This window comes from Hypomesus nipponensis, chromosome 10, assembly GCF_054491055.1.
Source record: "Hypomesus nipponensis isolate SF chromosome 10, ASM5449105v1, whole genome shotgun sequence".
NCBI lineage: Eukaryota > Metazoa > Chordata > Actinopteri > Osmeriformes > Osmeridae > Hypomesus > Hypomesus nipponensis.
The window spans coordinates 7,840,046-7,866,907 of record NC_140370.1 but is presented as its reverse complement, the minus strand read 5'-3'; the positions used below and the strand labels follow the sequence as shown (position 1 = coordinate 7,866,907).

Below are 26,862 nucleotides of genomic sequence, written 5' to 3'. Positions count from 1 at the left end.
TGTAAACCCTTTAAATCATCCCTTTCTATTTGTGAAAGCTGCAAATACTCAATTTTCATAAATGTTCATTAATCATTGTAAATTAAACAGAAGGCTCGGGGTTTCACTCATCAAGAGTGGAGGTATCCCATGTATCCATGGAGGTATAGATACCCCTCGCACACCCATGCTGACCTTTGAACTTCAAAAGACAAAGGCTTTAGAATTGAAAGGTGTGGAAAGCAAAAACTTTAGGCTTCTCAACACCCTGGAAAAGCTGTGAGGACATACTGCCAAGGTTGTGTGGGGCAGTCCAGGCTGGAGATGTGGTTTGGAGGCACTTCTTTAAAACCGGCAGGAGTTATTTAAAAAAAGCAATACATAACAACAATTTGAATATAAATATATAAATGCGAAGGCCTATGACATATTGTTAAATGACCTCTCCATGAAAACCTAGTCAGGCAGCGGACCACTTTCAGCGATGGCCTGATCCTACCTCAGTCCTCAACTGAGTGAACAGATGCCCCTCCTACCTGGACCTATCAGACCTGAAACATGCATTTTTGAATCAGCGTATAGGAAAATACACTTTCTAAAGACCCTTTCTTGGACCATTAACATTTGGGAAGAAATTGTGACAAGAATTTGAACAGATGAAGCATAACACAGAACAAATAGTTGCCATTTCTTTTTTATGGACCAAAGTCCTTTCTGGGACACAACATGTGGATAAATACACAACATGCATAGTAAAATAAATACAATAAGGTTGTCAATTACTTGAACACCTCTCCATTCACAACAAGCAACCTTTCCACCTCAATCAAAAATTCAAGAACACTTGGTGAGATGTATTTTATTACTTGAAAATCATCAGTAAGGTTGATTTGGTGTAATGAACAATTATCAGCAAGTAGTTGAGAGTCCATGAAAGGATATCAGACAGTGTTTTATAAAGTGTTAAATTGTTTACCAAAGTATGTTTTACCTTTCCAATTTCCACTATGGGAAGTCAATAGATCTACATTTTCACATTTTGCTTTGACTCAAATATATTTTAATTATCACAGTTTGTATTCAGAGTAAAAGTCACTTCCATGTGCCAATGTCAATGCCTACACAAAATAAAAACAGATCTACATACCATTTCATTTTGAAATAAGAATTCCATTAATAAGTTACTATGAAACTAGAGGAGTCAGTGCATACCTAATCAAGACAGTGCATTCCAAATCATGGAAACCGTTCAACATCCCACTCAAATCTGTTGTACCTTAACTCACCAAATATGTGTATAGAACATTTCACGAGGTATTTCATTCTCAGTAATGGTCACATAGTTATTAATAAAATAACACTACATACATATTTAAAAAGTCCTTCATGAAACTTTGTGGATCATCACCTTTTTCCCTTCGCCTAGACTCTGGTCCAAGATATACGATAGATTCTAGCAGTGTCATTGGCTAGAGAACCAAGCATTTTTCTGCGTACTCTTGTCTTGAGGATAATGTAACACTTTATTTTATGATGCTCAAAAAGTCATGTAACACAGCCTACTGTGTACTGTACAATACATACAATTCTACAACTTCATTTCATTTAGTCATTTAGCAGACGCTCTTATCCAGAGCGACTTTCAGTAAGTACAGGGACATTCCCCCTGAGGCAAGTAGGGTGAAGTGTCTTGCCCAAGGACACTATGTCATTTTACACGGCCAGGAACCAAACCAGCAACCTTAGGATCCCAATTCCATCACCGCTCAGCCACCTGACTCCCCAACAACAACTTCAATTATTACTGCATGCAGTATTTACTAGTTCTTCTTTGCCTAGTTGTATCCTTGTTGCATTTGATGTAGTATCAATAATTTGGCATCACAATTTGGGCATAATCTATTATATGTGAGTTCCCCTTCTCTTTATACATATGAGCTCAGTATCTTTGGAATTTCAGAGTGACTACACCCTTGCTGTACAAGAAGCCATCTTAAATTTACGACACAGTATATACAAATAATGTATAAAGCTTTTGCTATACAGCACATGTTACAGCAAACCTGTTCTGGTGGACACATTGTTTAAAACAGTACATACGGTACCATTTCAATGTAAAACAGCATCAAGGGATGGATTATCAGTCTTGAGACATTAATTACTACTAAACAAATGTTGATCATAAATGGAAAAATACATTCAGTATTATATTGACTGTTTAGATGGAGTATAACAAGCACAAGGTCAAGGAAGCACTTCAGAGGGGTTGACTGGAGGTGGCCAAAGCAAATACTGACATTCTGCACTTGATTAGACATAACAATGTCCTATTTTGTCATTCTATCAGGCATTCATTTTCAAGACATTCTTCCATAGTTTATTGTGGAAATATGTGTATTTTTCCCCTTACTAAATAAAAGTCCCCATTATTGGAGATCCACAGAATAATTGTCTACTATTGCTTGAAAACTATGTATAGGGCCAACTGAAATTTGATTTATTTGTATGTGGTTGAGTTTTGGTTGGACATGGAGGTGGACTAGGCTATGAATACAGGGGTTTTATAGCTGGATGGATGTTTCAGCATAAATATTTACTGAGTCACTTCCAATGACCCTCCCAAGGTCATCAAGACCAGGACATGCTGTCCTCTCAGAGAGGCTGTATTAGGAGTTGAAGTGTAATCAGTGCCTGCCTATGGGTCTTACATCACTGCTTCCTCTGGGACAGCTTTAGGTGTTACGTACAGATAAGGCCTGATCCAGCTCTTGTCTGCGTTGTTGAATCTGTAGGACAAAAAATGTAACTGAGGGATGACCTAAGCTATGCAGTATACTTTCCATACCATGGCACAGTATAAACAGGGCAAAGGCCACCATTAAAGGCAAGGCCTCAATTAGGCATTCAAATCACTTGCACATTCAGCAGAAGCCAGAATGAACAATGATGCTCCATAGAAACCATTATTATTCAAATTCATTCTGGAATGGCCCACACTAGAGACCGCAGTTGCCAGGTGCTCACATTAAATACGAAAACACTGTAAATCCAGAAAATCCTTACAAGCAGAAGGTCATGGGTGTCCTCAGCACTGACCCCTTAATAGCTTTGGACCTCAAAGAGGTCTTTCATGAAGGAGCGTAAGCTCATAATGTTGGAGACTGAAAGTACCAAGGACGATTTGTTTGTCTTCTCTAAGGCTACTTTAGGTAACCCATTTTACCTACCGTAGTTTTAAATAACCCACCAATTTGAGAAAGTAAGTGGTTGTATAGTAGAAGCTCAGTCGGTAGCATATCAACATTAGTAGCCAATTACGAAAACCTCTGGAAATGTAGACCCTTTGATTATTTATTTCAGTGGAAATGCCAAGTCAGCCCATACCTCCTCACCTTTAACTTTGAATCCTCAACCTTCATGTCAGAACCTAAAACTGAAAGACATCTCCCCAAGGCACTGCTGTGAACTCTATACAATACCTGACTTTATACCCAAAACGTATATAACTGTGAACTTACCTTGCAGTAAAAGTAACGGCTGACCGCCTCTTGAGACCAGGGTTGTTCATAGAATTCTGCCCTCCTCTCCTCCTCAGGGTTCCCCATCACATCGGTCATCAACTGATTCAAGAGACAATAGTAACAGTAGTCAAACATTTGCATGGATCTAGTTGAGCTTGTTTTGTGTGCTGTACGACTGTATGAGCAGAGACCTGAATCATCCAACCCTTTTGTCCCTGGTCACTCAGACAGTCGTCTGGGACAGTCGTTCCTTTACACCAAAAGCACTGTCATGTAAAATTACAATCACACCTTCTAGCACACACCACTTGAGGAGTGGTCTCAACAGCTGAAGAGGAAGGTAAACTGAGGAAGACTCAGAAATTATCATGAAAAGTTGTGTTTGTGTAAATATTGTTCAAAACAGGCTTCATATTTGCCCTGCTGCAGCTGCTGAGTACGCTGGTGATCGTCCTATTTGAATTTGTATACTTAAAATAATCTTTCTTCCATATATCCTGTGTCCCTATTGTTGAACGGCAGTAAAAGCTAAACTAGCAATCTAGACTAGGAAGATCTACCTAGTTAAATCTTGACTCTTAATAATGTTATTCATTGGAATGTATTGGTAACCTTAAGTGTTGCCCTGTATTCTTAAGTGAGGTTCAGCAAAGTGGTACACAGCTATAGTACCAGATGTACTCACCTTGAGGTCTCTGTTCTGGGAGCAGAGCCAGTCCTGGATGTAGCCTTTTGGATCTTTGGAGAAGCTGAGCATGAAGTCCCTCTGGATCTTCAGCTGGTTAATGGACTCGATGGTTTCATGGATCTGAGGACAAAATATGAATACCAGATGTGTGGAGGGCTGCTTTATTTTTTGGGCTCTGACAAATGGCCTGGTCATAAAATATGGCTAAAATACTCATTTCTAATATCTAGTCATTAATATTCAAATCCTTGATAAAAAAATCCCTGAAGAAAATGCAGTTGTCGTTTTGTTACAGTATTACAGTATGGAAAATATTTTACTTTTTGACTTTTTAATGTGTTTTACTCTTTTATGTCTCCACCAAACAAATATGACAATTTGGATTAGCTAACCTTATTGTCTAGTGATGCGATCTCCTGCTGATTGGCTGTAGAGAGCAGGAAGCCACTCATCTGACTCTTTAAGGGGTCCTCCACCTCAACATCTATGTCATAGCACGCAGTCTTCTTCTGGTCATTAGGGTCAACACTGATAAAAACACAGACCTTTGTTTGTGAGATGTGGAGCTGTAGTGTTAAACACTCCCTGCGTGCCATTCATAAGCCCTCCCCTCAATGGTTGTCACCCCTGCCTTCAGCTCCTGCTTTCTGTGCTGTAATCCCCAATTTTTTTCAGTTTCCTTCTCTCATTCAACCTGTCTAAGAAACAAAACATACAAGAAATAAGTATTCACTGCCCAATGTCCCGGAAGAACAAACAGCTAATTAGGCTCTACTAACCTTTTCTAAATTGAAGCTTTAATGCAGTAAAACAGATTAACTTGAGCCTCAAAGCTGTACCAAGTAATCTTTATTTATTTTTACATTATTATAAACTATGGATCTGTGGAGATATACTTTTACAGAAGTATTTTAAATTGTCTAAAAGATACTCAAGAGCCTCTTTTTGCATGTGTGCCCTGTTATGTAACTTAAACTAATGACTTAGGGCTTATTAAGGAAACATTGTACCTGATTACATGGTTGATGACAATAGGGTCTGGAGGAAGCAGCATGTTAGTCAGACGCTGAGGAATCTCAGAAAACTTTAGACGTTGACAGTCAAAGATCTATGGCAGAGAGAATGTCTCATAACAGGTGTGCATCCACAAATAAAGCCATGGCCAAAAGTATTGGGAGCAACATACATTTTGTGTTTGCAAAGCTTGCTGGGCCTTGGCATAAAATGACTGCTAACATAATTTCAGCAAGTCATATCATCAGCACAGGGGAAAGTGTGAACTAGTTCTAGCCAAGTAAAATCACTCTATCATTCGGATTGCATTTTAAGAGCAGATTGACTGCTGTAAAAGAAGGGACTATTTGCATATATTGAAAATCTTCGCCCCAAAAAAGCTTAAAAAAGATGAAACGTGTCTTATTGTGTTCCAGTATTCTATAGAAACGTGACATTTTTTTCCTCAAATACTGAACCAGCAAACTTAGCTAAACACAACATTTGTCATTGCCAAAACTCATGGCCACGACTGTACCATCAAAACGTACTGTACTGTATAATACAGACAAACCCACAAAGACACATTCTACATGTAACAATATACAATATTTATACTTAAGTTGTAGCAAACCAGGGGAGTCAGACCAGCCAATCCGACCCCAAAGGTGGGTCCGTCAACTTCGATTGGGGGAGGTGATAGAGGGAGTCTACCTGCCGGTCGAGGTGCTGCAGCCACTGGGCACATGGCACTGGTCACACCTGGAGCCCATCAGGCAATCAGGGGCTTAAAGGGGAGCCAGCCCAAGGCCGCAAGGGGAGAGAGAACCAGAGAGACAACCCTGGAGGAACGTTGCTGTTAACCTTTCCCTCTGCCTTGACCCCCCTGAACCGCACTATGTGAAGGACCACAAACCCCGGATGGGAAGACCCCTAATTTAAAGTTTGTCCCACTACCCTTACCGTGAAACCCTTTAGTAAAAACCCATTTATGTTAAACCCCGTGTCTGAGTCCTATTTTATGGTGTATCGGGCCTTCAAGTCTCCTGGGTTGCTACAAAGTGTACACATACCAATGCAGAGAAACACAAATAGCAATGCGTAGGATAAGTAACTAAATGAAAAACTGTCATTATAACACAACATTTTGAGGGAGTACCTGTTGGAGGTACTTGTCACAGTTAATGTACTCTTTCTCGTGGGAGTCCTGTAGTTTATTGGTCTTGATATACTGCCAGAGAGCCTGGATGATACAGGAGCGGGTCTGGGTGTGAATACCCAGCAGACGGGCCAGCCGAGGGTCCAGCTTAAACTGAGGGGGCTGAAGGGGAGAAGAGGGTGACGTCAGAAATAGGGGATGGCTGGAAATAGGGTCAATTTAGCAATCATAACCAACTATGGTGTATATTGACTGGACAGGCACATGTAATTTACTGGTTTTGCCAGTTTGGTATTTAGTATCAACATCCCCTACAGTCCCCTATAGATTGTCTGTAAATGTACTCTGTTGATATTCACACAGATATGTTAAGGGGGTAGGAGCCAGGGTTGCTAGTAAATTATATATTTATATTCATACATTTTTTATTTTAAATTGAACTTCTGTAGAACATAGACATATAGATTATCCAAATAAAGTCTCATAGGAATGTGCCTTTTTGATATTAGATTGAATTGGTCTGTGCTATTCTAGAACATTAGATTGCTATTTCCCTCCACTTTCCTACCTGGTAGTCCAGCATGAGAAGCAGGGTGCAGCGCACACTAACATCCCCTGGTCTCTTCACCTGGAATCCATCTGTCTCCTGTGTGGTGGGGGTCCTATGCCACTGGAAGGAAATGAAATACACATCTAACTCTCCCCTTCACATTGGTTGGGGTAAGACATACCATTTCTGACAAACTGGATATGACAATGTTACAGCTGGGATACTGTTAATCACACCTTTGTTTGGAATTCATGGTTTCATATAATCTAAATTCCTATAAACAAAGTAAGTCTTGAAACTCTGCCCTCACACAACACAGGTATGTATGTTTAGCAAATGTTTGGTTTTGTAAATATGTGTGTGTGTGGGTGTATCCTTACCTCCACAAGGTGGTTGTCAGGACCATACAGGTCCTTGTCCAACTCTATCACCAGGCTTTTGAAGAATGATGAGAATTTCCTCTTCAGCTTTCCTGGCTTGAGTGTAAGAGGAAAAAGCTACAAATATTTCAGCAGGTGTTTGGAAGCCACAATTATCTGATCATTATTTCTAATCATTAAAACAATTGTAAATGATTCAGTAATTACCAAGGAAATGGGTAATTAAATATGCAAAGAAAGTACACAATCCAGTCTGCAAAATGCAAAAGTTGCACGTTCATCTTGTATGATGCTGAGAGACAAGCACACAGGGCTCTAAAAGGCATAGGCAAAAATAGAAAACTATGTATTTTGATATCCACACTGCATATTCCGATTCAGTTTCTTCAAAGTGTTGGAAATTTTTACAGTATAGTTAATATATATACAGACAACAACATAAAAACAGTAACAGTACGCAGCAAACCTGAAGGTCTGCAGAAACAAGAAACTCACATCTTCTAGGAGTTTGCCCTCGACCCTCAGCTCCCAGGATGCAATGCTGCCATCAGAATCATCTGGTTCTGGCTTGGCAGGGTTGAATGTGTTGGATATATACAATCTCAACTTTCTTTTTTGCTGTTAATATGGATATATGAATCAGTTTTAGTACGTTATTTAATAGTATCTTAATAGTAACACTTTCCCTTTGCTGTGCCACAAGAAGCAAATACACTGCAGAGCATATACATTGCTAAACTAAATGCTTGTTGTATGGTAAACATGAACAACTTTGTCTTATTTTCCTTATTCTCAGGTCAGCAACAAACATGATAAAGGTTTACTAATAGGCTCAGAATGTTACATACATAACTCTAAGACATTTGATATAAAGTTCAAATGTAATAATCTATCTGCTTGGTTTTAATTGTAATTGATAGCACAATTGCTCTATTGAGAGTAGCCTACCTTACAGTACTGCAGTTAGGGTTACATGCTCTTTTACCCTTTTGACTTTCCTGGAATGATCCAACATTGGTATTGACATCAGTACCTTCATTGGTCTTTTAATTGCTTCCTGGATGTCAACCCTCTTTCTCATAATGGTTTGGTCCAGTTTCCTCTCAAATGCCAGCAAGTCCATGTAGGCCTGTGATTCTGGGACCAGCTCACGGATCTAAATACAAGTGATTTGATAAGTGGGTTTGAAGGTGAACATATAATTGTATGCACTATTGTGACACCCATCTATGACAAACAGTTATCTAGAGGATTTTTTTAAATACCAAAGTTCACCAAAAGTATACAGAAGTTCATTGCAAGGCCAACGGGCTCACATATCTGCTTGTGGAAGAGGAATTCTGAACACACTGAGAAAGTTAACTTTGTAATCAATTTCGATGACCAATGTCATTGATAAATGGCTGGTAGTTTCCCTTATTAACATATATTCCAATGTATGTCAGAGGTGGAGGGACTTCTCCCACCCATGAATTGTGCACAATTAATGGGGAACCGATATGGAACTGGAAATAATGTGAGAAAACTTGATTCTTGCCTTTGGTCTTGGGACCTTAAAGTGGGTGTTGTGAGCCTGATTTCAGGACTTCTGTTCATTTACCTCTTTCAGATCAATAGTTCTAGTGCCAAGATACCACCCATTGTAACATTAAACACATAAATTCTGCTATTTACTTTCATATCGTCGCACACTCCTCCCCCTACAATCCTCTAGACACTACAATAAGCTCCCCTACTTAACTGGTACACAAATACACAAAATATGTAGACTAATAAAAACCACTTACCCTCTGTGGAAGAATCTTATCAGCCATTTTCCTTTTCTTGGCACTGATAAGCGGGTTGAAGAGAGAGAGATATGGAGAAAGAAAGAGAGAGGATATATAAATATAACATGTTTCTATGGGGACTGTAGTCCAGTTCATTGGCCATCTACTTAATGAAGGCCCAACTGTTGTTCCCAGCTGTACTATATGTGTGTGTATGTGTTTGTGAGGATATAGATTAATTTCGAGGGGAACCAAGGGAAGGGAATGGAGCTGTTCCAGTCTGAGGGGTGAGGTTGTGTGTGTATCTGTGATTGTAGCTGCGCCACCAGGAGGGACTGAAATAAAGCCAATTCACTCTCCTTTCTGCATGTGCACGTGTATGTGAATGTGGTGTGAGTGTATCGATACATCAAAATCCAGCTGGAACAGGAAGTGCCCTCAACAATCAACTTTCCCATGGTCCTCTGTGACCACCACAGGTCACACCGCTCTGGGGGACCCAGGAGGAAGGGTTCTGTCTCAAGAGATGATATCAGTGCGGAAAAACAAGTTCTAACTGGAGACGGACAGACGGATGTCTAAGGATTCATGAGAAACTGAACACTGTGAATTGTGGCCTTGACTTTTTGGATCGCAGAATACATCTGCATTAGGGAGGATTGGCGTTGACATAAACTTGGCATAGAAAGTCACATACTTGAAGATAACAGAGACTGACAAATCAGGTTGTAGTCAACAAAAAACAAGACAACAGAACACTTGCCATAAACTTGCAACATCCTGTATGAGGACATTGTGCTCATGCTAAAAACATGTGCCTGTCATGTCATGCTAATGACAGTTTTGCAAGCATCCTTTCATGTGCCACCACTTTCATGTCTGAGAGGTGATTGGTCAAAGGCGTAAACCCAGACCGAGTGTGTGCAGATTCCATCCCTATCCAGCACAAGGACAAATCATGCTCTGCAGGGTTTGACATGCATCTGAAGGATCATTGATTTCAACTTGCACCTATCATATTATATATGTGTATTTACAAGTAGCATCACTGACAAAAACTTTATTGGAAACATACATGCCACGAACATAAATATCCAATAGATCAGGGGAGAATATGGTACTTCATTTTATGTTGGGCTGGGCTAAATAGTGACTCAATGCAAGCCGTCAAAAACCAACATGCATCAAAAGAGACTGCCTACTTGGATCCAAGTGAGGAATCTGATTGGACCTCTCTGATATCCATCTGCCTCGCAGCAATGTCATTGGCTCCAGGAATTCCCATTGGCTTCCTATGGGTTGATTGTTTCTATATTAGATGGCAATGTGACAGAGGATGTGTGCGTGTGTGTTTTGCATGGTGCTCTGTGTGTCACTTGGTGTGTTTGTGTTCATTTGTGTGTAGAATGTGACTACTGCTCGGTTTTGTTAATGATGTGAACCTATTTAAGATTAAGTGTGATTTATGACAAGAGACACAACCCACCACTGTTTTGTCTACAAGCACAGAGGCTGAAGTTCACACTGAGCACAGAAGCTGAAGTTCACACTGAGCACAGAAGCTGAAGTTCACACTGAGCACAGAAGCTGAAGTTCACACTGAGCACAGAAGCTGAAGTTCACACTGAGCACAGAAGCTGAAGTTCACACTGAGCACAGAAGCTGAAGTTCACACTGAGCACAGAAGCTGAAGTTTACACTGAGCACAGAAGCTGAAGTTTACACTGAGCACAGAAGCTGAAGTTCACACTGAGCACAGAGGCTGAAGTTCACACTGAGCACAGAGGCTGAAGTTCACACTGAGCACAGAAGCTGAAGTTCACACTGAGCACAGAGGCTGAAGTTCACACTGAGCACAGAAGCTGAAGTTTACACTGAGCACAGAAGCTGAAGTTTACAGTGAGTTAAAAGGGCACAACATTAGCATGTTAATGGAATTAACATGAATTTAAGTTAAGTTAATTAAAGCTAATTTAATCTCAATAGCGCTCAGACCCCCGTTTATTACACTGCTAGGATCAAAAACGAACAGGAAAACGACCACCTTAGATCACCATGATGTCTGCTCTACAACCACAGTCCTTGTGGTGTTTGGACACGCTGGACCTAAAATCCTTGATCACTGGAGGCTATTTCAGAAAGTATCTAAGCACCTATCCAAGGAGCCAAACAGTTTTTTGGTTTGGTTCAGTTTAGTTTCCATATCTTTTACAGGGACCAGATACACTGTTATATCGGTGTATCTGTGTAAGACTCACACACAGGTCACGTAAATAAATAAAAACCTTTTGTAGTTGATGAGAAAATATAAGTTCCACAATTATGTACTTATTATTACATTTAGTACATATACTAAGTGCAATAGTTAGCAATGGTCACTGTGAACCACTGGAGGCCAATAGAGTCCCAAGCCTATTAAAAGGTGTTACTATGATAGTGAGGGATTCCTGTAATTTCAACCAAAGCCAAGCCGCAAATGTATTTAACACTCATTTGAGGAGAAGACGGCAACACACACACATACACACACTACATTCAGCCATTTTTACTGGACAATATACTGTATATATATTATGCTTTGGAAACGTACTTCCTGGATCTGCTTTGGACTGCTTGCTGCTGTTGAACCTGTTGGGAGTTTGGGGGCCGCTTCCTTATGGGCTCCATAGTGGGGGTGGGCATCCCTGGACGTATCAATGGGGCCCCACCATAAGGAGGTCCTGGGGGGCATAAGGCTGTCCCCTGATGAGGCATCCGTGGCCCCGATGGCATTCCTGGGCGCTGTACATGGCAGAGAGATGAGAATGTGTCTGTTAGTGGTCAGATAGAATACAGACATTTGATTTTGCATCTTTGAAGACAGTTGAGGGTCACACAGTTCCGTTTCATTCACAATTTAATCACCTTTGGTTCAATCCAAACACAGATTTATACACATATACAGAGTAGGTGCATGCCCAAAAACAAAACACACAACAACCATCGGCATTCATGGAGTAAATTTGACACATACAATAAATTGCTTTTATCAAATGGATGAAGCAAACACAAACACAGGTAAACAGTATATTTGCTCAAGGTTTGTCCTGGCTTATACTTTAAGTTGGGCAATCTCTAGATACACGGCCCGCTCAGACACCTGTGCCTGTCTGTACAGCATTTGACAGCTGCAGTGCACACACACATTCACACACTGGGTAGTACACATTCACACACTGGGTAGTACATTTTGAGCCAGACTATTAAAGTGATCCTTTGCATGCTTTAAAAGAATCAAGCATGCAGAATTGGTGCCCATTATAAAACTGTAATACAGTATACATTTTCTGTGTAACATTTTCTGTATAACATTTACTACAAGATTATGAATGTCCAGTTCTGAAGTAGAGATGTATGTTCAGAATTTGGTTGAATGTGCTACAAATACAAACAACAAAAACATGTGTTTAAATAAGAATGTCCTCAGATATAGCACACCACTCTTTATAACCCGGCCAAAAAAAGGAGCTGTGGGTCTAAATGTGTCTGCCATGGTTTACTAACCACTAGAGATGACAAGAGATGAAGAGGTGATATTACACCCGTGTCAGACACGACTTGGCTTCTGAACACCAATGCAACATCAGCTATTTATAGGATGCAATAAGGCATGTTTGGGTATGTCTGCACTAGACAGTGCATAATGTCTGAACTTGTGTTGACAAAAGATTGAAATAACCTGTTACCAGGGATACGACTGTCACACAACAACAACCGTAAACAAGGGATCAGTAAGAATTGGAGTACCATGGATTGGTATCATGGATACCAAGGATTACCATGTTGAAATGCTTCTGTCCATTCACACTGCAGTGATGTCAAAATGAAAGCAGTCTTATGTGCTAAATGTGACTTTTGTATGAAAGGTGACAACCGTGAAGCGGAATTTAACTGTAGACAGAATATTGCAGCTGATTACCAGGCCTGCCAACTAGAGCAGACATCACTTTCCAACAATATTGGTAATCGCTATTGACCTAATATGGACTTTAGGCAATTCTGAGAATCTCCTTTGCTCTGGGTTTTCATGGTATGGCCTTCACAAAGCCTCAACACCTGAGTAGAATGCAGATTGCACTGTATACCATACATCAGCAGACACTACATTGTATATACAATATAATATTCTACAAGCGTCCAGTAGATACAATAGACAACAATATAGGACAGTATCTCATCCGTTCTACCTTGAAATCATTGACATAAAGGTAAAATACTGTCTTTCTTACACACTCTACATACTGTAGTACAGGATGTCATCAGTCTTCATACAACAAACACACAATCCTTGTATTGCCCCAATAATATTCATGCAGCCCTACCACATGCTGTAGTAATATAATGTAAAGAACATTTTAAAAGAGCTCTAGACATACAGTAAATACTGACAGTTTGATTGACTGTAACATAAAAGCCTTGCATGTTACAACAAGCCTGCTACATAATGGGCTTTTACCGAGCTTTAAAGTCATTATACACTTAATAATACACTTGTATATCACACATAACTGTCCGTTTTCGATAGTGTAATAACAATGCTTAAACTCTGACGTTAGATAACAGAAGCTGGGACTGTAGCCTATGACCCGCACTGAGAATCATACAAAACACATACTGACTGTAATCTCATGAACATTACGTACAACTGTTTAATAGGTGGGGGACTAGAGAAAAACAATTCAGAGTTTTCTTGATTTACCTAGCCTTGACACAGAATCTGCAAAAATGTTGGCCGTGGACAGCCATTTAGGGTTGCCTCATAAGAGTTAATAGTATCTATGGTACTCAAAACACAAAGGCAGTTAAACCATGTAACATGAACTGAGAGACCACACAGACATGATTGGAGTCCATTCAAATTTGAATTCAAGTCCATTTCCAAATGTATTCTTCTATTGACATTATCTAACCATTGACATTCTCATTTGTGCTTAGATCCCTTTAGTACTCATTTGAACATGATGCTAAGCTAAGCCTGAATCTCAGCTCAAATCTATTAGCCAAAGCCTTCCACATGGTGTTTGGACACTTATGTTCTTAAGTCTGCTCTGTTCAGCCCTCCTGGAATACAATATTTATTCTTCCTCCTTTCCTCAGCTTTCTCTTCATTTTCTCTCTACCCCAATCTCCTATCTCTTCCCTTCTTTTATAAATAAAGAAAAGGAGAAATGCAAGATTCAGGGGCTCAGATGTACCCTTTATATGGCTCCCCTTTTCCTGCCTGATACACACACACTGTAGCTCCGTGCAATTTAATACCATGCATTAACACACACACACACTGCTTTGGCAATGCACATGCACACACGGCCACACACATGCAAATACGCACACACACTCACCACTCCATGGACGAGGAACTCAAACAGTTTGCTCTTGGTGGCTTTCCGAGCCCCTCCAATGCTCTCCTCCATAGCTGTCTCTAAATCCCCCTTCCCCCCTTTCCTTTTTTCTCTTTTGTCTCCCCCTCTCCGTTCCTCCACTCAACCTCCTCTCACACACCCTCTTCTTCCTTCACCACTACTCTGTCACAACCTCTCTATTCAAACCTTCCCATCTCCTACACATGCACTCTCTCCCTGCCTTTTTATACGTGTAGCCTTGTCGAATCCACCTCCCTCTCTCTATACACCACACACACACTTTGGCGCTGGAGTGCAGTGGAGCTGTCTTCTAAGCCTGGAGTAGCGGAGAGGGGAGCAGAGGGAAGGGGGGCGGGGGGACTGAAGGGGGTTCCTGTGGGCCAACTAGCACAACCCCCCACGGGAGAGCAGTCATGGATTGCTTGTTTCATTTGTAAACATAAAATACATAGACTCTATTGCTCCCTTACACACTCGTTAATATGCATGTGTGAATGACAGACCAAAAACAGAATTAAGATACAAAACGTATCAAAATATAAATGTATCTTCAAGGAACAATGAAGATTAACTACAGTAGCTAGCATTGAACATCTATAATCATATATTTTAAAATCAATATTATTTCAAACAAATGTACTCAATAAAGTCACTAGCATCCTAGCTATAGTACAGCTAGCAGAGATCCTGGTGGTTCTTATGACAGACATAAAGACATACAGCATGAGGCCCACACCTAAAAAGTGATCTCTCACTGTCCAGGCCACATTGGGCAAACAAAACGGACAACACTCAGAAACACCCACAGTCTCTTAAACACCTCAAACATCCCCGCACTTTAAACACTTACAGCTCTATCTATGTTTATTTGGCACATCCACCATGAACCTTGAACATACTTTATTAATACAACAAGCCTGTCTGCGTGAGGGATTCAATTAGAGAGGGCAGTAAGAACCACATGGTTGTGGTTATTTGTGAACATAGCTGTCATGGGAGACACACTTCTGAAGCCCGCCAGTGCAGGAGGATTGTGTGTGAGTGAAGTGAAGCAAAGTTGATCTGTAGATCTGAAAAACTCCAAGGGTGCCACAACAGGTTAAATGCAATGTACGATCACAGGGCAAAACAGGAGATAATGAAATGGTCATTTTAAAAGAAACTAACTAGACAAACAAATAAAATAAACTATAACAATCCATCGCTTGTTCTAAAAACTTGTATTAACTAAAATAATAAATAAATAAATAAACGATTTACATTATGAAATTACACTACTGCAACAACCCAACCAAAGCCACCTGTATGTATAGATAAGAATCATCCTGGAAGTCAAAGGCCCCCTCTAGGTAGCTGGTATTGGTAACCGCCCCCCGCCCCCCGCCCCCTCACCCCCGCACTTTGATCCAATGTGTAAAAGCAGACAGCAATAAATGGTAATTTGGTGAAGTCTCACCAAGTCCAAACATATTATTTATCTTCTTCACTCCGGCATCAGGGTTGCCTGACAGATCTTGTACATGCACACAGTTGAGGCTAGAGACCCAAAAGGTTTGCTCTTCTCATTCATTCTTATTGTAAGTAGCATCAATTATTTAAATTTTTCTCAACAAGTATTCCAATTACAAAACGTGTGATTTTGATGTATATAATTACTTATACAGTAAGTATAAACTACATTATGTGCCTGAAACCATTTGATTGTTAAGTGTTCACCTTTCAACCAACACACAAGCACCTCCCTGAGGACAATAGGCAGCACTGCATATCAAATATTATCAGCTAAGTAGAAACATGTCCACTCAACTTATTTGCAAAAGCAATTAGTAATGTGTGCATGAAAAGTGTTTGTTTCTTGTCTCTGAGAGAATGTCAGCTATTCATGAACGTGGAACTGTTACAAATACCTAGACTATTCACAAAGTGGGCCTACCTAACTTCAAAGCACAACCTTGTGGATCCAAAAATGACTTCATATGTTTATCCCTATTTTTCTTTGTTATAAAGTCTACAAACATAATAGTCAACTACAAAACGTAATTTCTCCATCACAAAACACAGAGTAAAACATAATTGGACTCAGCTTTCACTTGCCCTAGAATAAAGAAGGGAAAATTGTACTTTGTTCCTCAGGTGTCTAAAAAGTGTTGGAAACCAAATTAGCCGACATAACGACAACATGAAGAAGCTATAAGAAAACGTGTTCAACGAGGATTTACTGACCTACAAACTGGTAAAGGCATTGATTAGTAAACTGGTAAAGGCTCATTTTGACAAGCCAACAACACACTCATGAAACCCATTCGTCTGATGCGCAAATCTGGATGGCCGTGGACAGGTGGGCGGCAGTGAAGTCCATCACGAATTGTGGCCCGCAAGCACTATGGAGATCCGCATTAAAAATGACCTAGACTATAAGAGTCTACCCAAGAGAAACGAGAGTCTGTGACGAAGCGTATTGCTGAAAGTATATCCTACCTTTCTTTCCATTCTAGCCGAGGAGAAAAACTCAAACCTTGGAAAATTAAGCGTGTCGCATATTCCCTAGTCCACGGCGCGTCTTTTCTCTACCAGTCCTCTTGTGATGGTTGCGAACATTTAGCAGGTATGATAGCTCAATATGGGCCGGAACCTGGAATATGAACAGGGGGCAGAGGATGCTTAGTGCGGCAGAAACAATGGCGCAGGCGCGACCACGACCAGAGTCCGATCAATTCAGCGGCAGATTTTGAAGGGGGCGTCGTAAAATGATCGAAAAAAACTGCCACCTCGTTTGACAACTACTGTTATAAAAGGAAAATGTTAAATGATGTTCACATTTAGCTTCAGTGAACAAATATCATGTTGCTTTCAGGGTGAAATAAGGTTTTACTATACGATATTTACCCTAACCATATTTCAACTTCATCGCGGTACCTTGATGTCTGCGTTTTTCTTAGTTTGAAACAGACAGTAATTTAATCAAGTCTAATTTGTGAGAATATTTAAGTCTGAACTTTAAGTGTGAATGGATTAACAAGCTTTATGCAGTCTATATCTAGTTTTTATATTTTTCATATAGGGCCGTAACAGATGTAGTTTAAATACAACTTACTCAGCATACCCTTTTTCGAATAAAGCACACGAAACAGCAAGTAAATAGAAGAATTATTTAATATATTTTTTTCTCCTTCAAAAGCTATATTTTACACAATGATGCTTTAAGTCCCAATATACATACATCACAACAGCAGATCAACCTCCGGTGCTGCAGACATACTCAGACCGACAGACAGACAATCTGGGGTCTGGCCTCGTCAAAGTCCCATCTAAGTACACAGGGTAAACCCGCCGTAAACAGACCCTCGTCTAAAGAACACATGACAAAAAAGGATAGGCACAATGAGTATCTCTATACATTAAAAGACTTAGAGCAAAAATAATCTATCATAGCACATATCCATCTGCGTGACACCATTTTTTGTGAATCTGATGAATGATTAGTAAATTAGTCAAAAGTAAGACCAACATCTGTATGCTTCTTTAACAGCAAATTATGACAATTTCTGACACCACAGCCTCCTTCCCACTGTAACGGACATCCAGAGGTGAACTTGAGCTTCAAGTGATCAAAAAGTTGGTGTTTGTGCCTATGGGAAGGGAGAAGGAGAAAGGCTAAAGGGTGCATCTGAATAGTTCAAGTGGCTTCCCCTCTTCATGTGCACTGAATCTAGAATAAAGGAGATTGACAGCACTTTGGCAGATCTCTTACCGCTACTTTCTTCGAGATAAAGCACACAAGATATCTCACTGGGAGGAACCTCTTCTAAACGTTTCTTCATGAAAAGGGCTACTCTCAACGACGGTACACTCCAAACGCCACAAAGCTAAAAAAGATGGTGATCCCCACTAGAGAGGCGGTAGCAGGTGCGGTGAAGAACTGCCGGTACTGGATCTGGAAGTACCAGAGTACGGAGAGCATGAGCACGAAGAGCGGCAACATCAGGCTGCCCACGTTGAGTGCAACGTGGACCTGGTCGGCCGCCCTGGCGCCTGCTGGTGCTGCCCTGGTGGCATGCTGCGAGATGTGGCAGTGCAGAACACAGTTGTCAGCCAGGTTGAGGGAGGCCAAAGTCTGGCTGTCATCTTGCAAAAGCTGACCCTGGTAAATCAGGCGCACCTGGTGCTCCTGGCCAGTAAAGTAGGTTCTAGAGTTGGGGAAAAGTGAGAAAAATGTTAAAGTTAAATGTCAAACAAGGTCAAAGTTTTTAAGCGTAATAGACTACGGTTGTAGGTTGTTGATGGCAAGCTTTTGTAAATGTAATGTATCATTTAATACTGAATGGGTCCACTTACAGTCTGTTTATATAGCATTATGGCCTTGAGTAGAGACCTACACCAAACCTCATCTGAATCAGGAGAATATATTTTGTATGGCTGAAAGTGATCTCAATGATCCTCAATCCCAATTGGCCATGCTAGCATATCTGTTAAGTGGAATTAACAAATGACCATGATGGCCCCATGACCCTAATCTTCAAATCTAGGTGCTTTAGTTTGTCTCACACTGGGTCATCTACTATCTCAAGATTAAAGTGAGATTGAAGACATTAATTGTTATATAACTAAAATCCCTGTATTGAAAACCATCATCTAATGCCTTAATATTTCTTATAGGCCAATAAACTTTTCAATTGTCTAAACTTTACAACCTTTTGATGTAGCCAATTGTATCCTCTGGATTGACCTGGGCAGTCCTCTCTGTGTCATTGAGGAACTTCAGGCGTAGAACCATGTTTCTCTCCGTGCCATTGGCTGGCTCACCATCAGGTAAGGGGTTGGCACTTGAGGTACTGTCTAGCAAAGGGGAGGAGGAAGAGGAGGTGGCAGGGGAGGGTCCAGCACCGGTCTGGGTCCCTCCAGCCCCCTCTCTGTGTCTCAATCCGTCTCTCCCAAAACCAGCTCCATCACCTTCGTTAGGGTTCCCCGTGTCTTCTGAACCTTCAGCCCCTACTTCTCCCACGGGGGGGCTCTCCTCGTCCTCTTGGCTACACGCCTCTCCTTGCGGCTCTTCTTTCCCCTCTTCCCCAAGAGGAGGGGCCAAAGTGTCCAAAGTGTCCAAAGTTGTGGCGGTTGGTGGCGGCTCCAGGCCATCACCATCAGTTACATTTCTGGGGGCAGAGTGTTGATCCGGCGAGGGGGCATTCCGTTGGAGATGGATAGAAGCAGCTATAGCAGCAGAGGCAGAGGAAGGGGGTATGTTGAAGAGGTGCTCGGGGGGCTCGGTAGTGTGGGTTGAGGCCCAGGCCAGCACCAGTACTAGCAGCAGGAGGACAGCTCCAAAGAGCAGGGTGACCTCATCCCCCACCCCCTCAATGAGTGCCATGGCCCCGGGGCCGCAATTCCCACACTAAGGCAAGTTACGGGTAGGCACCTGGAGAGCAGAGGAGACCAATGAGTTAGGTTGTTATGGATTAAGCAAACTCAAACATATGAACAATAATATTGGGTATAATACAGAACAGTCAACGTAAGTGGTTTCCTAGGATGTACTGTCTACATGCTAGTAGTTGTACCATTCCAAAGCAAACTATTGAGTGCCCAGCAGTGATTCGCAGCTAACGTAACCCACGTCAGCACCTTGGCAAAACCCTATTCTATCTACTGTATTGTAGCTAACCACTGCACAAAGTAAAACTGTTATTACAAAAAAACTTACGTTGTAGCTAGATGTGTCTAGCCAGCTGCTCCTGCTACTATATTATTAACGCAAGTGTGTGTTGTCGAAATGTCTGGCTAGTTTTATGCAGTGCTGTGTGACTGACACTTGCATGGGAAATGGCCAACAAACGTAAACTAGCCAGCTTACATTTATAATATATTTTAGAGATAACCCAAGTATAGCGAGCCAGCTGTGCAGATAACCTAGCTATGCAAACAACAAAGCTATCTAACGTTAGCTAACACGGAGCAGCAAGCTATTGTTTACTAGTATACAACAAGCTTACAACTACTGTAACGCTAGCTAGTAAAACATTCATGGTTTAGCTAGACCAGAAGTGCTAAGTTATCTACAGCCATACCTATTTACTGGTCTCAAGCTAGATAGTTAAATGACTGAACAAGCTAGCTAGAAGGCTATTGGTTAGCAGATTGATAGGTAGGTAGCTTGCCATGTCGACATGTCTGAGCCAGGTGACGTTAGCGACTAACGTGGCTAACACATTAGCTAGCTAATCTAACAGACATTTAGCTGGCTAGAAACAGTCTAGAGCCACACTGGCAGAAGATGTTTTTGAACACAATTATTTATTGACATATACTGCTAGATGTACAGATACCATTTGTTTGTATTGCATCACACTATTTCCAAGAACTTAATTGTTTGATGAACTTACTGTTAACAATTGAAACCGCATTTCTTCTTGGCTAACTAGCTAGCACTAGCGAAAATAACACCGCGTTCACACATTACACTTCCTGATTGCAAAACCAGGTTGAGTGAAGCAAGGAAAATAATTTCCGGTGGATGGCAAATGATCATTTTGCAACGCTGACGCTGAAAGTTTTAAACATTTATATTTTTCTGGTCCTCCTACTAATAGATTCTGGAAAGATATGGAAGGTTTTGTTACATCCTAAATTTCTCCGACAGTTTCATACTAAATCAAGCTGGTTTGATTGTCAAAGACAGGACTTGACTGTACTCTAATATACTTAAACTGGATTGTTAACATTATGGTTCAGATAGATAAATTTAATGTTCATAAAGCCACATTTTCAAACTATATTCCGTGCTTTACAGTATTTCTAATAGACTTTAATCTCTTGATAGAATCTCTTAATCTGTTACGAAATAAGAACGCCTTATACTATTCAATATTATAAGGAACTGTTTTCAAATACAGTATATCTCTGCTCTAATTTATATATCTCTTTCTATTTTTGAATGTCTTGATTGTAATCCACTATACTTAATCTTACTGTTATTATTATTTTTGTAATGTTTTACATTATTGTATTTGTAAATGGTATCTGTACCATGCTTCTGTATTTTACCTGATTGTTCATTAATACAAAAAAAAAGATTCTATGTAACTTTTCATTATAATAACATTTGTATTTATGTTATTTCACCATGGAAATATTACAATATAGGAACATGTAGACTAATTATCTGTATAAATAGATACATCCTTTTAAAGGTGAAAATGTGCACTGCTGATCCAGTGTAAAATGTAAAACAAATTGAATTACAGATAGGTGGATATATATAGTCTAGTAATAGAATATAACATAATAATAATATAATTGGGGAACAGTTATGATATAGTTGTGTGTCTATCTATGTACACCTGAACTACCCAGTGGGCTCTAGTTTCTGTGAAAGTTAAATAGATATGCATGTATTACCTAGTTACTGTAACTTTACCCCTGAGTGTGCAGGGTCCATAAGAGATCCTAAGACTGGGCCACTTTCACGGGCAACTTCCTTACTGCTGCCTGTCTGCCTTTTAGTTCCAAGGGCACACAACTCCCATGGTGTTTTAATTTACAGAAAACAAATAGGTTGAAATTGAGAGAGAGAGAGAGAGAGAGAGAGAGAGAGAGAGAGAGAGAGAGAGAGATTGACGGACAGACAGGCAGACATATGGATAGATAGACAGAAATCAATTAACTGTTTTCAGTATTACAGCACCCTTTCAAATGTATTTAAATCAGTTGTTCTTCTACACGCAGTATGGAATAGCCTACTCAAATGACAACATGCCATTAAAGGCTAAACCAGAACCAAACCATGACACAACTGCTTCTGAACTTTGTGGTACTCCAGATCATTTTAGCAGATGTTTCTCCTGACTTATTTTCCCAGAGAGGAAAAATTGTCAAGGAAAAAAAAAGGCTTAAGGGACCCATACCTAAAACAAACTGTGGTAGCAAGTTCAATCATATTCTGTAGCATCAGACCTTTAATGATTTACTTTAATTATTATAGAAACACATTGAATTACATTTTGTTGCAGTTTGAGTTTGGATGAGGTCCAGCTAACAGGTTAACAAGAACTTATAGGTAGCAGACTAAAGGAAAGTCGAAGCATTACCACTTTGTTGTAGATGTAATGAGGGGAGCACATACTAAGAACAATTCGATATTTCTGTATATCTTAGAAGTTCTCTAATGTGTCATTACAGTTTATTTTGTGTAGATGGAAACATATATTCAAATATACATTTGAATTGGTACATTTATTGGAATGAATAAGTGAAGGAAAATTGTGAAGTAAGCCTATATAATCACATGAATGCATTAAGAATTTCAAAATAATCAACTGGGCACCCAAAATGCAGTTCAGGTCAATGTAGCTATCACAACACCAATTTCCAATGTTGGATTGCTCCAAAGAATGACTTGTAATGCAAAGGCTTGGTGGATCTGGTAGAATTAAAGCGGCTTCCAGTATAATGGGTATATTTTTTAAATCTGTAGTCCTATTTACATTTTGAATTGACGAAATGGTACATTAGTCAAGTAGAGGCCGAGAATTACTTCAGATTTTTGGGAAGCTATTTGATGTCTTCCCCAAATTGTAAAATCTAGTTTTGCAATACAGTTGCTGCACTAATAATTAAGTCATATATTCCCCCCCCCAAAAAAAAACAAACAAAAAAAACAATGAACCGATTAACAAGTATTGTATTTCGTAGACATACTGAAAATAAATAATATTTTATTGTATAGGCTGCATTCTATGTTAGCCAGTAAGACCCATTTTACATGGACAACATTTTCACTTATGAAAAAGAAAACTATATAAGAGCATCTAAAAGCATGCTAATGTTTATTAACTAAATAAAAAACGTGTAACAACACGTTCTGTATTGTTTGTATTTATTTATTCATGATCCTAATAATCCTTTATCAAGCCTTACTCAATTGGACAACACTGAAATAATTGTAGTGCTTTTGATTGGTTATAAAAATTACCAAGATTCCATTGAACAGTTTACTACAGGGAGGGCATGGTACAAACTTCCTGTCTAAGTTATTTAGGATATATCATAGGTTCCAGTGCTATTAGGTCCTAGATCCTATCCATTGTAGAGACGCTATCCCCCCACCCACATGGTTGATCCCTATTTCCTGTCCACCCGCTGTAGATTTTTGCGCTCTGTTCTGATGAGGAATCATTTTGTAGACTAAATCAGTGGTCAAACTTGTTACGCTTTGAAATTACATTTTCACAATGACATGGACTGTATGGATATGCAAAGGAAGTTAAACATGGTTGTACTTCATGTCATAACTTTAACGCACACAGACTTTTTATTTTTTCCACTTGGCAAAGTAACGGTGACGGGGGACGATCAGCGGTAGCCTATTGGTAAGTTGTCCAGACGTGTTTTTGTTTTTTACTGTGATAGAAATGTAGGTATTGTGAAAGTGAAGATTGTATGTTTGTCGTAAGCTATCCAACTTTGAATATTGATCCTTTAAATTAGCGCTACAACAAAAATGATTGTTGAAGAATCTGTCTGTTCTTTTGTATTGGAACGTATTCAGGCAATGCATATTTTACACAACAAACAAGTTAATGCATCACAAAAGTCATAGTTAGGCCGAATGTTAGGCTGTCTTGACATATCTCCGTCTGTTACAGAGATCTATATTGGTGTTGACTAGACATGAGAGCTTCATCCTCCCGCTTATCCAGTTTTTCGTCTCGTGACTCACTATCATGGCACCGGTAAGTTTACTGTATGAATCCATACGTAGCTTATGTTATTCCAATAAGCATGTCACTCTAAAACGGATTCCCACAGTATGATTGTAAGCGAAAAGTCATTAACAGTTGAGCTACGTTGTTTCTCGTTCTTACAATTAAGTCATAGCCTATAGCATATTGATCCACTGTCTTAAAGCCATTTGCGGAAATCAATCACCTCACATTACCTGTGACCAACAAAATGCATTTTATACATTAATGCATGTGCTACAAGTGATCACCCCCAGGCCACGCTATTGCAGCGTGCAATTTAGTCTACCAAACATAAAACATTACAAATCAAAAGGGGGCCTTAAGTTTTCTTAACCGGAAATATTGGGGAGGTTTTTACACTGTTTCTGTTTCAATGTAGGCTATTTGAAATTGATAAATGGAATGCATTGATACCCTAGCCTTTTCAATTTGCATAAAAAATAGTTGTCGATCAATTATTTTAATATGCAGGTCTATAAGTGATCCTAAACTCGGAGGCAATTACAAATTCAAAGGCAATTGGTGCACATTTTATAAAACGGTTTATCGTTATTTTATCCCATCTTTGGTGGCGGAAGCATGCGCAAACCGCTTCCTTGTTTATTGCCGTCATTGAACGCAGGGAGGAGGAAAGTATGCGTGCGTGCGTGCGCTAGTGTCAGAAAGCAGATAGGTCTACTCAGTGCGAAAGAAAATTAAGGGAAAGGAAAGGGAAGCGGAGAGTAAATATAAGCGGTCACCCGAGCCCTTAAAATAACCCCATTAACGGAATTGCCTTGCGCTAGTGCTTTATATCTTCCAACCAACACATCATATCAAAGTTGGAAAACGCAATGTGGATATTTGTCATCTGAACGCACAATTCGTTTTGGAGGAGTGGGAAGACAACAGAATCTTTGTTTTTATAGCTAAAAGCGCGGTATTAAAACGGATTGGGCAGAGGTGGTATTTGGTTGAATTTGGCTTTGGACATTTGTACATATTTGTCAATATCAATAACATTTTAATTCCACGTCGTATTTCATCAAATATCCAAGGGTAAGAGCCAACCCGTCAACTGCTAATTTCATATTCATGGTCTAGGCTCTGAATTTTTCCTCATCCTTTTTTTCGGTCGTGGCGACTTCTTGGTTGAAGGATGCCAGACCAAATTTCGGTGTCCGAGTTTCTCTCGGAAACCACAGAAGACTACAATTCGCCAACGACCTCCAGCTTTACCACCCGGCTGCAGAGCTGTCGGAACACGGTTAACGTCTTGGAGGAGGTAAGGCCAATTTCAAAATCGCTTGTCAGCCGGTTAGATGTATACTGCACAATCGGTGTTGCATGTTCATGTAAAACACCATGGAACGCTGTCAGCCTGATAAATGAGACAAATCCCTGTTTAAACGCAGGAGCACCATAACATTCTGCAGACGACAATGTAACGGGAAACCCAGTTCTGCTATCCCAGTTATAGCCTAGTGCATGCAATATGAAAGCCCACATATTTTCCGCAGGGATGAGTGTCGGCATGCGGAAGAGGTCAGTGATAAGCTCAGTCCATTGTTCTTGGAGGCCTATGTAACATGCTTACTTATAACGCGCTTGTTTTGGTAATGAAATATAACATTTGCTTGACAGCAAGTGTCATACATTTTTACGTCATATGATGGAGAAATCCGCAACTGTTTGCATCTTTTGCAGTGAGGCATGAAATGCCCATGATACATCAGAGAGTCAGTATAAATACAATGATTTACAGTTTAATTTATCAAGTTCAAACTTTAAAGATTCCTTTTATTGTCTAAAGATTAGCACACTGAGAAATTGTGATGAATTTTGGGAACCTCTAAAACACCATATTGCTTTACAGCAATACTTCAGATAAATATTACTACCTGTGGAAGGCTTGAAAATACTGATTGGTCACACCTGTTCTTGAGCAGACATATAAAATGGAAGGTATACATTTCAACATTCGGAAGCAGTAAACAGTATTTTATCTAGTGCATATTTTAATAGCCCATGCAGTAAGGTTTGTTAGAATGCTATGAACATCAATATAACATCATTTTATGAGGCCAACATCACAAACCTATGACCAACTATCACCATGCTGAATAACCGGTCAGCTAATTAGTGTATGGCGGCAAAAGCACAGGAATGTCACAAAAGACCACCTGGTTATAATGACCCAGTTGTCTACCCATTATATTCATTTATGAATGCACTCCAGAAAATTGGTAAATCTGCGCTTCCAGTGACGTATCCCTCTGGGACAATCTCAGACATTTTTGTGGTAATAATCCATTAAGTGGCTCTGGTTAGTGCACAATGCACAGCAAAAGACCCAATGCCATGAATTTTACGTTTAGAAGCCAGGCTGTTTCAGTCAAAGTTTCAATCAGCATCTTCACAGGTGGATCCATTCACAACAATGTGTCCCTCGTCTTATGTCGGTAGGAAAAGGATGTAAAGACACACATCATTCTCAAATATGTAAGCCTATTGCTTACGATCCACATATTTTTGTATTAAACTACGACAGAGCCGCATATATGCATCTATCTAGATGGGTTTCCGTTCCCTTATGCTACTGTACCTGGTGATCTACCAGTAGTGCTGTAACACATGGAAAAGGGATGAATCATCTGTGCCACTGTGCTATCCAAAGTGTAACTTATAGTTACCCCTGCGCGCAC

General features: G+C 40.0%; 3 protein-coding genes across 7 annotated transcripts in view; 1 reads left to right on the top strand and 2 right to left on the bottom strand.

Moving 5' to 3' along the window:
- Positions 1 to 657: 657 nt before the first annotated feature.
- Positions 658 to 14,735, bottom strand: smarcd3a (SWI/SNF related BAF chromatin remodeling complex subunit D3a). Of its 4 annotated transcripts, none has more exons than XM_084707925.1 (14): positions 14,421 to 14,735; positions 11,630 to 11,820; positions 10,242 to 10,331; positions 9,058 to 9,100; positions 8,304 to 8,426; positions 7,766 to 7,888; positions 7,271 to 7,387; positions 6,909 to 7,010; positions 6,341 to 6,502; positions 5,199 to 5,296; positions 4,581 to 4,716; positions 4,186 to 4,308; positions 3,498 to 3,599; positions 658 to 2,765 (listed from the first exon to the last, which is right to left on the bottom strand). In XM_084707925.1, the coding sequence occupies exons 1-14, from the start codon at positions 14,490 to 14,492 to the stop codon at positions 2,712 to 2,714; spliced, it is 1,536 nt and encodes a 511-aa protein (XP_084564051.1). In that variant the 5' UTR covers positions 14,493 to 14,735; the 3' UTR covers positions 658 to 2,711. The 4 variants fall into 4 exon arrangements, with proteins under 4 accessions (XP_084564051.1, XP_084564052.1, XP_084564053.1 ...); XM_084707926.1 differs by having other exon boundaries at positions 7,271 to 7,366; XM_084707927.1 differs by lacking the exon at positions 10,242 to 10,331.
- A 2,841-nt stretch (positions 14,736 to 17,576) lies between these two features.
- Positions 17,577 to 20,961, bottom strand: tmub1 (transmembrane and ubiquitin-like domain containing 1). 2 transcript variants are annotated; one of them, XR_014767073.1, is made up of 4 exons: positions 20,819 to 20,961; positions 19,133 to 19,854; positions 18,193 to 18,628; positions 17,577 to 18,070 (listed from the first exon to the last, which is right to left on the bottom strand). XR_014767073.1 is itself a non-coding variant. In XM_084706538.1 (3 exons), exons 2-3 carry the CDS (start codon positions 19,804 to 19,806, stop codon positions 18,277 to 18,279), a joined length of 1,026 nt encoding a protein of 341 aa, XP_084562664.1. In that variant the 5' UTR covers positions 19,807 to 19,854; positions 20,819 to 20,961; the 3' UTR covers positions 17,577 to 18,276. The 2 variants fall into 2 exon arrangements, 1 of the variants encoding a protein (XP_084562664.1); XM_084706538.1 differs by having other exon boundaries at positions 17,577 to 18,628.
- A 2,614-nt stretch (positions 20,962 to 23,575) lies between these two features.
- Positions 23,576 to 26,862, top strand: part of asap1a (ArfGAP with SH3 domain, ankyrin repeat and PH domain 1a) — a 28,538-nt gene continuing 25,251 nt past the window's right edge. Inside the window, 3 exon segments of the mRNA XM_084706766.1 lie at positions 23,576 to 23,803; positions 24,080 to 24,166; positions 25,316 to 25,442. Coding sequence (XP_084562892.1) covers positions 24,105 to 24,166; positions 25,316 to 25,442 — 189 coding nt within the window. The 5' untranslated portion in view covers positions 23,576 to 23,803; positions 24,080 to 24,104.